The 12,256-nt window shown below is 47.9% G+C and overlaps 1 protein-coding gene across 1 annotated transcript in view; it reads right to left on the reverse strand.

The window, feature by feature from the left end:
- Itgb3 (integrin subunit beta 3) overlaps positions 1 to 12,256 on the reverse strand; it is a 57,089-nt gene that overhangs the window by 14,359 nt on the left and 30,474 nt on the right. The window contains exons 7-10 of the mRNA XM_076935628.1: positions 10,174 to 10,269; positions 9,503 to 9,592; positions 8,301 to 8,440; positions 6,382 to 6,806 (exon numbers count right to left, since the gene is read on the reverse strand). Coding sequence (XP_076791743.1) covers positions 6,382 to 6,806; positions 8,301 to 8,440; positions 9,503 to 9,592; positions 10,174 to 10,269 — 751 coding nt within the window. The remainder of the gene's footprint in view (positions 1 to 6,381; positions 6,807 to 8,300; positions 8,441 to 9,502; positions 9,593 to 10,173; positions 10,270 to 12,256) is intronic.

Genomic DNA, 12,256 nt, shown 5'->3' on the forward strand with positions numbered 1-12,256 from the left:
TCCTCAGGTGCTCTCCCCACACGTTACAACCTCTATGTGCACTGTCACTCTGTGGCCCCTTGCTCCTTTATCAGCTGCTCTTTCTAAACTGTGAGCTTCTTGGTAAGCGACACGTTTATCACATTAGCTGTATCATTAGTGGGGATTTCCATGAAGTCTTTTATGAAGTAGGCAGACAGTTCAGTCACCCACTGTTGGCATTTAGTCTAGGCTCCACCCCACAGTCACCTGGCAATAGCCAGGTGTGCCCGACTCATTATAAAGGGGGCTGCTTGCCCCTCTTCTCTCTCTTGCCTTCTTGCTCTGTCCTCTTGCTCCTTACCCCTCTCTCTCCCCATTCCCCTCCCCCCTCTCTCCACATGCTTATGGCCAGCCTCTACTCCTCTCTCTCTCTCTCTCTCTCTCTCTCTCTCTCTCTCTCTCTCTCTCTCTGTGTGTGTGTGTGTGTGCGCGCGCGCGCGCGGTGCGCGTGCCTTTCTCTGTCTCTACTCCCTCAACTCTTCTCCCCATATCCTGAATAAACTCTATTCTATACTATACTGTCCTGTGGCTGGTCCCTCAGGGAGAAGGGGTGCCTCAGCATCGGCCCACAGAGGCACCCCTTCCCCCACACCTTACCGCACCTCCACCAAACATATTCCTTCTCTCGTTATCTTTTTATAAAACACAACACCCATGTACCCAACACCCATTTATTGAACTCGTACCACATGCTGGACACCGGAGATTCATCAGTGAGCATGCCAGACAAGATCCGTGCTACAGGGGAGTTTGCAGTCTCCTCAATCCATGGAAAACACACACACACACAGCAGATGTGCCCTGTGCTGTGGTACTACAGTATTGCAAGCCACTAGACCTGCTGTGGAGGGGTCATTCACTTCCCCGAGTGTGGGACTGGGAGGGAGCCTGGCATGGGAGGGCAGGCTGCTTGAAGGCAGGCTTTACCTCGCAATGCTGGATTGCTCTCCTATTCACTTAACAGGAGTTTAAAAGTTGGCCATTAAACCCTACAAAAAGTGGCCCACTCTCTAGTGCTCTGCATCAGGAAGAACTGGACAGGTAATCAAATATGACTGCTAACTAGAGGACAGAAAAGAGCAGATTCTGGTCTGGAAATCACATCAGTCACTCCAGGGAGAGAGTGGCCATACCCTGACGGTAACTGGACCACACCTCCTGCTCTCGACGAGCCCAGTCTTTTAGACACTGTGGGCCCCTACACTTGTGGCCCTGCACTGCCCTCTCATAAACACATCATTGTTCAGGACTCAAACATGTAAATACGACTCAGCTACAGGACTCCTTAAGAAGAAATACGTGTTTCTTAGAACAGTTGCAGTAGGCCCATAGCATATGCTAAAGAGACAGAGACAGGAAGATCACAAGGTGAAGGCCAGCCTAGGCTCTACATTAGGGCTGGAGAGATGACTCAGCCATTAACAGCACTGGTTGCTCTTCCAGAAGGCTAGAGTTGGAGCCCCTCAATCCACAGGGTGTCTGTAACTGCAATCCTAGGGAGATGCAGTGCCCTCTTTTGTCCCCCACAGGCACTGCATGCACATGGTGTAAAGATGAACATGCAGGCAGAACACCTGTACATATAAAAGGGGCTAGAGAGATGGTTCAGTGTTTAAGAGCATTGGCTGCTCTTCTGAAGACCCAGGTTCAATTCCCAACACCAACATGGTGGCTCACAGTTGTCTGTAACTCCAGCTCCAAGTGATTCCATCCTCTCACACAGATATACATGCAGGCAAACACGAATGTGCATAAAATAAAAATAAATCATTTTAGCAACATAAAAAATAGCCATGTGGTGGTGGCACACACCTTTAATCCCAGCACTCTGGGGTCAGAGGCAGGTGAATTTCTGTGGCCATCATGATCTACAGATCTAGTTCCAGGACAGCCAAGACTATACAAAGAAACCCTATCTTGAGAAACATAATTAACTAATTAATTCATTAGAAATCTGTTTTAATTTTTTTTAAAGGTAAGACCAGAAGCAAGCTACCCATAGAGATTAAGCTGGGGCTTGCAGGAAAACTGAGAAGGAGAAATACTCTAGGTCTTGAGACTGAGCTCTCTAAAAGCACGTTATACTGAGAAGGGAGGGAGGCAGGAGCCAAAAGCCAGTGGGGCTTAGGAAATAGATCAGTCAGTAAAGTGATTGCCATGGTCTAGAAAATCTGAGTTCTAGCCCTAGAACTCATTTAAAAAAAAAAAAAAAAGCCAGATATGCTGGCATGTATTTGTAACTCCAACACTAGGAAGGCAAAGACAGGTAGGTGCCTGGGGCTTGCCCACAAACCAGGTCCAAGCAAGAGACCCTGACTCCATAAGCAAGGTAGACAATTCCTGAGAAATGGCAGAATGGTCTTCTAATTTCTACACATGGATATGTGCCTGCACATACTAGTACATGCTTACATGGGCATGCACGCACAAACACACGCACACGCACACATGCGCGTGCAGCCGGTATATGATCTAGGATAGAAACTCCTTCCAGCCTGAGCCCATGGTGAGTTTGGAAACACGAGTAGCACCACACTCTGAGGAAGAGGAGCTGCCCTTGCACAACCTTCCTTCCCTGCTCAACTTCTGAAGGCAAGGCTGAACCTGTCCGAACCAAAGAAAGGGCAGCTGTGAGCTCTAATCAGCCAGCCCTCCCGAGCGGCAGCTGGGGGTGGTATGCCAGACAGTAGGCACTCCACCGTGTCCACCACGCTTGCTTTTAGCCACGGTTCCTGGAGGGAGAAAGAAGGATGCCACAGAGGCCTGGCAGGACTCAGAAGAGGCCTTGGCCTCCGCAGAACCCACATCCCACAGTGTTTCCTTTGTGAGGCAAAACAAAGTGATCTTTGACAAGAGGGCCAGCCAGAGAGTGATGTCGGGAATCAAAGTGGGTAGCTGGAGCCAGCAGGCTGACCCCAGGCCCTGGCAGAGTCAGCCCTTAAAAGGAAATCACAGTACAGTAATGTCACAATGTTGGTACCTCTCCAACCATAGGGGGGCCTAGGCTGAGTTCACAGGAAAGCCAGAGGAGGGAGCAAGAGAGCGAGGAGGAAGGGTTTCAGTCAGAGGGAACATGGTTACTCTCCCGGCAAAGCCAGACTTCTGGACTGACTTACGATTCCACTCCTTTCCTGTGAGAACCAGCCTTCCTTAGAGATCCATCAGACATCACCTCCATGAAACTGCCCTATCCATGAGTCTCTCTCTGGGGACTCTACAGACATCTCGTTTCTGGGTTTCAGCAGGTTGTAACTCCTAATGTGACAGACACTTTGGCATATTAAATAAGCAGTAAAATTGTCTGTTGATACCTGTTCCTCCCATGTGACTACAGCATAAGGCCTAGCCCATAGAGGAAGCCTATCTGTGTGCAGCAGGTGGGAAAGAGCCTGGGAGGAAGGATGCATTCTCTGTCTCCCTGCTGTCTGAGGTAGAGGGGGAACAGGTTAGAGGTACAAGCAACCTCAAAGACCAAGCCTGAAGTGGGGAGGAGCGGACCAGGCAACAACCTGCATGCTTAGAGATCACAGGCTGAGAAGGAGCAGTCACAGAAGTCCTGCCCCTTGATGCCCACCCACAAGGCGGGCATCGAAGAGGGACACTGACGTGCTGGACATTGGCTCTGAGAGGTCAGGAATCACACATGACCCCTTGTTCACCCACGGAAACTAAATGTCAGCACAATGCCAAGCACCCCATGAACATGTATTCCTAAGGATGAGATAGCAGTGTCACAGGGACAAGCCATGAAGCTCAATGGGCACCAGACACCCTGGCAAGAAGCAGTAAAGTGGGTGCAGCATCCCAAGGAGTCCCCCCACCCGGGAGGGGGGACTGGAGTGAAGCTTGGGGGTGGGAATTTGCCAAAGGCTCTGTGGGGTTGGCAGCCAAAGAAAATGCACTCTGGCTGGGACCCCTCCCCCAGACCACACACTGGACCAACCATTTCTGAAGAGGTGAAGGGGCTGGGAGGCTCTTCTGAGGCCTTTTCTAGGCCAAGCTCACCTGGCACTCCCAGCCTGCTCCTCGTGTGTGCCTTTGGTAGTATGAACATGATAGAAATATTGTTAAATATTAAAATGAGCTGAAGCCCCTGCCTCTCACCCTCATTCAAAGTTCTACTGCGTGCCCGCTTTCATCACCGGGGTCCTGATCTCTGGCCACTAATTTAGTTAATTTAATAATGATATAATAATTTAATAATTCTATCAGTTAATTATTATAATTTATTTAATAATTTTATCACTAATTTAATAGTGATATCACTTTCCCCCAAGCCCTTTCTCAAAATCTGCTGGCATAACTGAAGTGAACAATGTTACAGATCAGAAAAGGTTTTATGTTTGTGGGACGTGTTTTTAAAAGATTTTTTTAATTATGCATATGGTAACCACATGTATTTTGAATTCGGGGCACCTTAGAGGTCAGAGGCATCTCTAGGACCAGAGTGGCAGGTGCTCATGAGGTACCTGAAACCTGAGCCTAGGTCATCAACAAGAATAGTACACACTTAACCACTGAGTAGTCTCTCCAGCCCCTTGGGGCCTGTTTTTACATGGCATATTTATCTTTCTTGTTGAGCTTTTTGGTGGCAGTGGTGGCGGTGGCGGCGGCGGTGGTGGTAGTTGGGTGTTGAACAAGCCTCAAACTTACTATGTATCTAAGGATGACCTCCTAATTAGAGTCTCTAATGCTGGGATTACAAGCTTGTGCCACCATGTTAAAGTGAGCACCTGAGTCACTTAGCTCAACTGGCTAAACCCCAATGCAAATGAAGCCCATCTGGGTCTTAGATCACCACAGAAAACAGTTATACTGCCTCTGTTCAGTTGTTCACACAGTATACTGTAAATAAATCAGCTCCAGCTGATGCCGCTCGCAAATGCCTGCAGTTTGTCTGTCCCAAACAGAAGCTACAGTCCAACATAAACCTACCTCCAGAGCCTAAGAACTCAGGCTGACCATTTGCCCTTAGAGTATTCAGGTAAAGACCATATTAACCATGATTTTGGCTCCTCTTTTGTTGGAAAAGAACCTAAAATTGGTCTCTGGGGCCAGTTTGAAGTTACCAATAGGCCTCAGGACTGCACTGAATTTCACAGTGGGACAACTCAGAATTCTGCCGGTCAAAGGGCTCAAAATTCTAGTCCTCGGGCTGGAGAGATAGCTTGTGTTGCAAGCATGAGGACCTGAGTTCAGATCTCCAGCACCAGGTTTTAAAAACACAAAGCCAGGCTCAGCGGCCCACACATATGTGTGCTGTAATCTCAACACTTTGAAGCAGAAACTGTCGGGTCTCTGGAGCTCACAGCCAACCAGACTAGCCAACTGGTGAGCTCCAGGGTCAGTGGGAGACCCTGTCTCAAAAAGTAGGGTAGAGAGTGACTGAAGAAGACACACAATGGCCACCTCTAGTCTGTATAGCCATATACACACATGTGCATTCACACACATGCACAAACACAGTGTACACTCATGTGTACACACATGTGCACACATGTAGCTAAGGATGGCCTTGACCTCCTAATTATAGTCTATAATGCTGGGATTACAGGCATGTACACATGTGCACACACACATGCACACATACACTTTTCATCTGCAGGTAGGAAGTCTCTATGGCCACACCATCCTGTGGAACTTTCTGCTAGGTCAAAATGTTCGCTCTCTGCATGGTCCAGTATGATAACCACTAGCCACATGTGGCTACTGGCCAACTGAAAAGCTGAACTTACATTTTCCATCTCAACTAGTTTAAATAGCCACATGTGGCTGGTGGCTACCATTTTGGACAGCACAGGGTCAACATACAAATAATAGTAACAGAGACAAACAGGGGTGACGTTAGCACAAGCACACCATTTTCCAAGGACTGTTCTAAGGGCCCCCAGTGTCTTGCATATGTACTACTACTTTCTAAATCTCTGGGGATAGAAAAATAAATTCAAGTAAAATTATCATTAACCTTACAGTATATCCCAACATCATCCATCTGTAAACACAAGCCGTTTAACTACCATGAGACTGATTTTTTTAAGATGAGAAATACATTGGTCCTTAAATTCAAAAGGACAAGGAACTTGCAACATTATCAGAAAGAGCAAAAGAGAGAAAAGCAAGATAAACTATTTCCCCTTAATGTTTCTCGACTCCTGCCTACTCGTTTTGGCTTCCTCCAGTCTCACGAGCAAGGGGAAAAGGACTGCTTCCCTCCCTGCTCATTTCTGTTTTTCTATTCAGTGAACTGGATCCTCAGTTCTGCCCACCTTGCCCACCTCAAGCCCTCCACTTGTTCCCAAGGCACTATGGGTACGCGCACACGCGTGACTCTTGAGCATGCAGGTGGGTACTTGTACTCACCAGAGCACATCTCCCCTTTGTAGCGGACGCAGGAGAAGTCATCGCACTCACAGTACTTGCCAGTGATCTTGCCGAAGTCACTGCTGTGACAGACGCACTGGCCACAAAGGCACTCACCCCGCTGGCTGCAGATGGGCTGGCCCTCCTTAGGGCTGCACTCTTCCTGCTGAGAGGGTCGGTAGTCCTCCTCGGAGCACTCACACATGGACCCCAGCCAGCCCTGGTCACAGCGGCACACCCCACACTCAAAGGTCCCGTTACCATTGTTGCAGAGTGGGCTGAACGGCTGGGCAAAGGCCTGGCAGGCACAGTCACAATCGAAGGTCACCTGGACCGTGAGGCTGTCCTTAAAGCCCACAGGCTTAATAGTGAAAGATTTCTCCTTCTCCTGGGGGCAGCCACGCACCTTGGCCTCGATACTAAAACTCACCTGGATGGAAAGAAGACATTTAGACCTAAGTGGATCTGGGTGACTCCAGTCCCAAAGGAAATGCTACACTGTGACCTTCCAGGGACAACAAAATTGGATGTCAAATCCACCTGCCCAGGAGAGCTCCTCAGCCTGAATTGTATCAAATCTACAGAGTAATAGGTGCACTGGCATAGTGACACCACTGGGACATAGCTCACTGGACAGTTACAGACAATCAATAGAAGGCTGGTTTTGCCCTGAGAAATAAACCAACTCAAGCTCCTGTGAAAACTTTACTCTGGAGTGTTATTGTTACATAATAACAGCAAGACTCACAAAGTGTTTCTTCCCACCACACTATACCATACAGCTGCCAATGGCAAACAGAGATTGCTGTGTAGCATTTTATTGCAAGGTGCAGAATATGCCGTGTGAACACGTGTGCTTAGAATATAAACTTATAGGGAACTGAACCAGAAGACCTATTTCTTTTCATTCCTCTCTCTCATCTACTAGGTAGAATAGAGGAGAACCAGCTAAGAAAACCAGGGGAGGTGGTGAGATGGAACAGAGGTTAAGAGCACTGGCTGTTCGTCCAGAGGTCCTGGGTTCAATTCCACACAGCTAGCCGGGCAGTGATGGTGCATGCCTTTAATCCCAGCACTTGGGAGGCAGAGGCAGGCGGATTTCTGAGTTCAAGGCCAGCCAGGGCTATACAGAGAAACCCTGTCTGGAAAAACAAAAAAACAAAAATCCACACAGCTGATCGCAGCCATCTGTAACTCCATTTCAAAGAAATCTGATACTCAATACTAGCCCCCACGGGTACCAGGCACATGTGTGATACACAAATATACATGCAGGCAAAATAACCATACACATAAAATTAAAAATAATAATAATAATAATAATAATAATCGGGCTGGAGAGATGGCTCCAGCGGTTCAGAGCACCAGCTGCTCTTCCAGAGGTCCTGAGTTCAATTCCCAGCAACCACATGGTGGCTCACAACCATCTATAATGGGATCTGATGCCTTCTTGTGGTATATCTGAAGACAGGGACGGTGTACTCGCATACATAAAAATAAATAAATAAATAAATCTTTTAAAAACCAGTAATAATCAAGACAATGATGGAGGCAAGATGAACGTTTGCACTCTTAAGTCTCAAGAGGGCAGGTGTTCTCGCCTGCTCCACTTGCAGGAGCCCACAGATGCTCTGCTGCCCCACTGTATGAGAAGCATTACCCTGGGTGAATAGATAGGTTAAGAAATGCTTTCCCTTCCAATCAGACGTGCAAGTGCAAACACGGAAAACCAAAACAGACTTTCTTAAACAAAAACAAACAAACAACTGATAGGCTTAGAAACCTTAGGCATCAGAAGCTTCAAGGGGAAAGACTGGCAACTTTACTACTTTAACGGCTAATTCCTGAAAGGGTCGGGGTGCACACAGATTCCGGGGCCCATGGTCAGAACTTCAGTACCAGTTCCTTCCCTAGCCCACCTCACCGTGTCTCCAATCTTGAGGCCCACACAAGACTTGAGGCCTGGGATGACCTCGTTGTTGAGGCAAGTGGCATTGAAGGACAGCGACAGCTCTTCCGGGAGGTCACGTACTTCCAGCTCCACTTTAGAGCGGATTTTCTGAGCAGAAAGGGGCAAAAGGTTAGGGCACAGACCAAAGCCAAGCCCATCCGCACAAATCCACGGCAGTGGCCTTGGACTTGCCCTGGGCTCTACCTGGCAGTGCCGCAGTAGAGACTCTATGCTCATCACCTCTTTTGTATGTTGTGGAGACCTGGCTTTCCCCCACTCTGCCCTACAGCTGCATCCTTGTGCATCTAATCCCCATTTGCAGCCTCCTCCACCTCTGAGCTCCCCACATGTTCTTCCTGTTCCTCCCTGGCCTTCCTTTCTGGTTCATTTCAGAAGGTGCCATTACTCCCAAGACTGGCCACCATCTACCTCTGGGAGCATAAGGGAAATGTAGTAAGGCCACACATGGCAGTCAGGGCTCCCAAATCCGAGCTCTGTTAGAACATGGGCCTGCACCTTTAGGCATGATCCCACAGCCTGAGTCAGGCCTCCCTGCAGCTCTCTTTGGGACAGTGAGTTCCAAGGCAATCTGTGCTCTGACTTGACTGCTCTCAATGTATATAGTACCTCCTGGCTTCTCTGTGTGTGAAATCACGTGATAGGAGACATCCAGCCGCTCCTAAAGCGGATAAAAAGCTGGAGCTTCCCTTTGTCTGGGGCTCGGTCTTAGACTCATCAGGAAGATTTGGTCTGAAGATAGAGGCTCCTTGGGCCTCCCCTCCTGTTGCTCTCATGGAAGTTTGTTCTCTCTCTGTCTCTCTGTATCTGTCTCCCCTCCCCCCCCTTTCCCCCTTCCTCCCCTTCTCTGAACCTCTCTCACTCTCTTAGTGAAGTTCCTCTTTAGGCTCTACAGGGAAAGAAGCCTCTTGTCCCCTTTAATGCCCTGTTATATTTAGACCCCCATACTGTATTGTTTTTAATCTAATATTCTCCCACCCACAGGTCCAAGCATGGCTGTTTGATAAATTTCCTTCCTGAAAGAAATGTTATGTGTCTGCTTTCCTTTCCGCTATTAACCACTACATCCCTCTTTTACTTCTTTTTGAAAAGCTCTGATGAGTAAGCCGAGTCCAGCAGACTCACCAGGGCTTCCTGTGCCAACATCCTTACCCCATAAGCATCAACAATGAGCTGGAGGACATTGCTTGAGTCTTGAGACAGGACTCCCACTGTGGTCCCAGGGATGAGCTCACTATAATTCTAGAAAGAAAGACAAAGATGTCCACAGCGTACTGAAGAAAGTGGTCTCCTCCTCAAGCCCTCCTTGGTCAGACTGGTAGTTGTTTGTTTGTTTGTTTGTTTGTTTGTTTTTTCGAGATAGTGTTCTCTGTGTAGCCCTGGCTTTCCTGGCACTCACTCTGTAGACCAGGAATCCTCAAACTCAAGAGATCCCCCTGCCTCTGCCTCCCAAGTGCTGAGATTAAAGGGATGCACCACCACCTGACTGCCTTAAAATGAAGTTTGTAGAACACTGTGGAATATCTTACTTTTTACTACCAGAACAGATCTAGCACATTATCATATCTGAGAAACATTTAAAAAAAAACTCTTTATACCCCTCCCCCCACTGAGTCACCTCCGCTGCCATCACAGACCACCACAGGCTTCCTTACAGGTGAGAGGTTGGAGGGAAAAGGCTATGGGGAGGGATGTAAACTGCCTGGAGAATGGGTTTAAGAAGGATTTTTCCTGGTTGGGTCCTTGGCTAGTAACAGCAGGAGCTGGTCACCTGGGACAAGTCCACCCGTGGTAACAAGAGAGAAGCCCAGAGTCCTAATTACCTGGTAAAGGCTGACAACATCTTTAGTCACTGCAAAGATCAAGTTAATGTTTTTCTGGGATAGTTTCTCGGTCATCAGCCCCAGAGATGGGTAATCCTGGAAAGGGGGAAAGGTGAAGGTTAATGGAGGCGTCTCACAGGCGTGCCTGGATTCTAAGCCTCTGAGCCTGTCTTATTTGGGGTATGACCAAGGCAATGTGAAACTTAAAAGATTGTTTTACCCATTAATCAAAGTGGGTGTTATGTTTGGGTGTGGCTTCAGCGAGCCCCTCAGGTTTCATGTGCTGGAACTGAATTCCCACTGTGAGATGCTGAGGGAGTGGAGACACACACATACATACACACAGACACACAGAGAGAGACATACACACACAGAGAGAGACATACACACACACAGAGAGACATACACACACAGACACACACACACAGACACACACACACAGACACACACACACACACACACCCCACTAAGATATTTAGAGTAGAGTCTTTGGGAAGTAAGTAGGATTAGAAGCCCCCAGAGTTGAATCTCACTAGCTTTACAAAAGGAAACCAATGAAAACAGAATCCCACACGCATGCTTCCTGACCTCCCGCCTCATGACGGCCTGAGTCTTGGGACTCAGCCAGCCGGCATCATCACCAGATGCTGTCCCTCAAATTCGCAAGCTCTAAAACCAAAACTAAAGCTCTTTTCCAGCTTACTGTGTCCATGCTATTGCATCGTTAGCAACAGAAAATGACTCAATGCCCTAGTGAAAGGGTAGAGTCAGAAGCTCGGCTGTGAACCCTGGGCTGGTGGTTCCAAAACCAAGCACCTTCCTTCCCGAGCAGATTCAAAACATCTCCGTGGGCTGGTTCTCACTGTTGTGAAAATGCAGGCAAATGCCCTACCCTCGCTCTACTGGTCACCTGTCACATGATCTTAACCTCACGGTCCAAACGTCACTCGCCCCTACCCCTCTTCTACGCAGCACTGACCTAGCTCAATCCTCCTGCTACTAAAGTGACTGTCATCTTGGTACTCCTCCTCCTTAGCCTAAGCTCACCTCCTCCAGGAGGCCCTCCTTGACAATCTCAGCTACTAAGAGCTTTCCTCCTTCCGCTGCCAATAGCCCTTGACTGTGTCAACCACCCACTTAGCGTTTATCATGCATTCTGTACTATTAAGAGTGTGTAGGAATATATCCTCTTTCTTCATCTAGACCTCCTAAGAGTGTCCTTAGAGCTTTTCCATCTCTCACAGCTCCTGCTCAGTGTTCTGTATAGACTGATGTCAAAGCTAGCTGGCCATGCTCAACTTGGACGTGGCTAACACCAAGAAAGTAGAGAGAAGAGACCAGGAAACAGTACGAATCGTGACTCTGTTCGTGGAATCCTAGACCTTGCAAGGGAGCACAGGACATCTCCAGTTCCCTGTCCTGCCTTTAATCATTTTAAAACTGCAGGTGGTTCCTCTATTTATTGGCTTAAAAAAAAAAAAAAAAAAACAGAGTAGGCCGGGGGTGGCCTGGTGGTTGGGCAATATTTATCATAATGTGAGACATTGGGTTCAATCTCCAGACCAGAAAAAAATTAACAGGCATGGTGGTGCAGATTCCTAATCCCAACACTCCGAAGGCAGAGGCAGAAAAACTGCCAGGGTAAGGCCAGCCGGGCTGCATACAGAGCAAGAGAGACCCTTTCTCAGAAAACAAAGCAGGCATAGCGGCATAGTGCCATCCCAGCCCATCTACAAGGCTAAAGCAAGAGGGCTGAGAGCCACAAGCCAGCCCAGAACGCATACCAAGACCCTGTCTCAAAAAAACGAAATGGGGGTGGGCGGGGGCAAGACAGGGAAAAAAGTCAAAACTTCCTCCCAAATACCCAAAGTGCTACTACGTTAAATACTGTTACACTTGTCTCACGGCTTGCAGCAATTTCTCTGTTTCAGTTTAAGCTTCTTTCCACTTATTTAATTAATATAGTTAACTAAAACACATAAAAGAACTTTTCAGAAGTTTTATGTACCATCCTAAATTATCCACGGGTCCATCTTTCCTTCAACCCAAATGACTCTGTGCCCTTTAACCTTTCCTCAACAGG

Source organism: Arvicanthis niloticus, chromosome 6, assembly GCF_011762505.2.
Source record: "Arvicanthis niloticus isolate mArvNil1 chromosome 6, mArvNil1.pat.X, whole genome shotgun sequence".
Classification (NCBI taxonomy): domain Eukaryota; kingdom Metazoa; phylum Chordata; class Mammalia; order Rodentia; family Muridae; genus Arvicanthis; species Arvicanthis niloticus.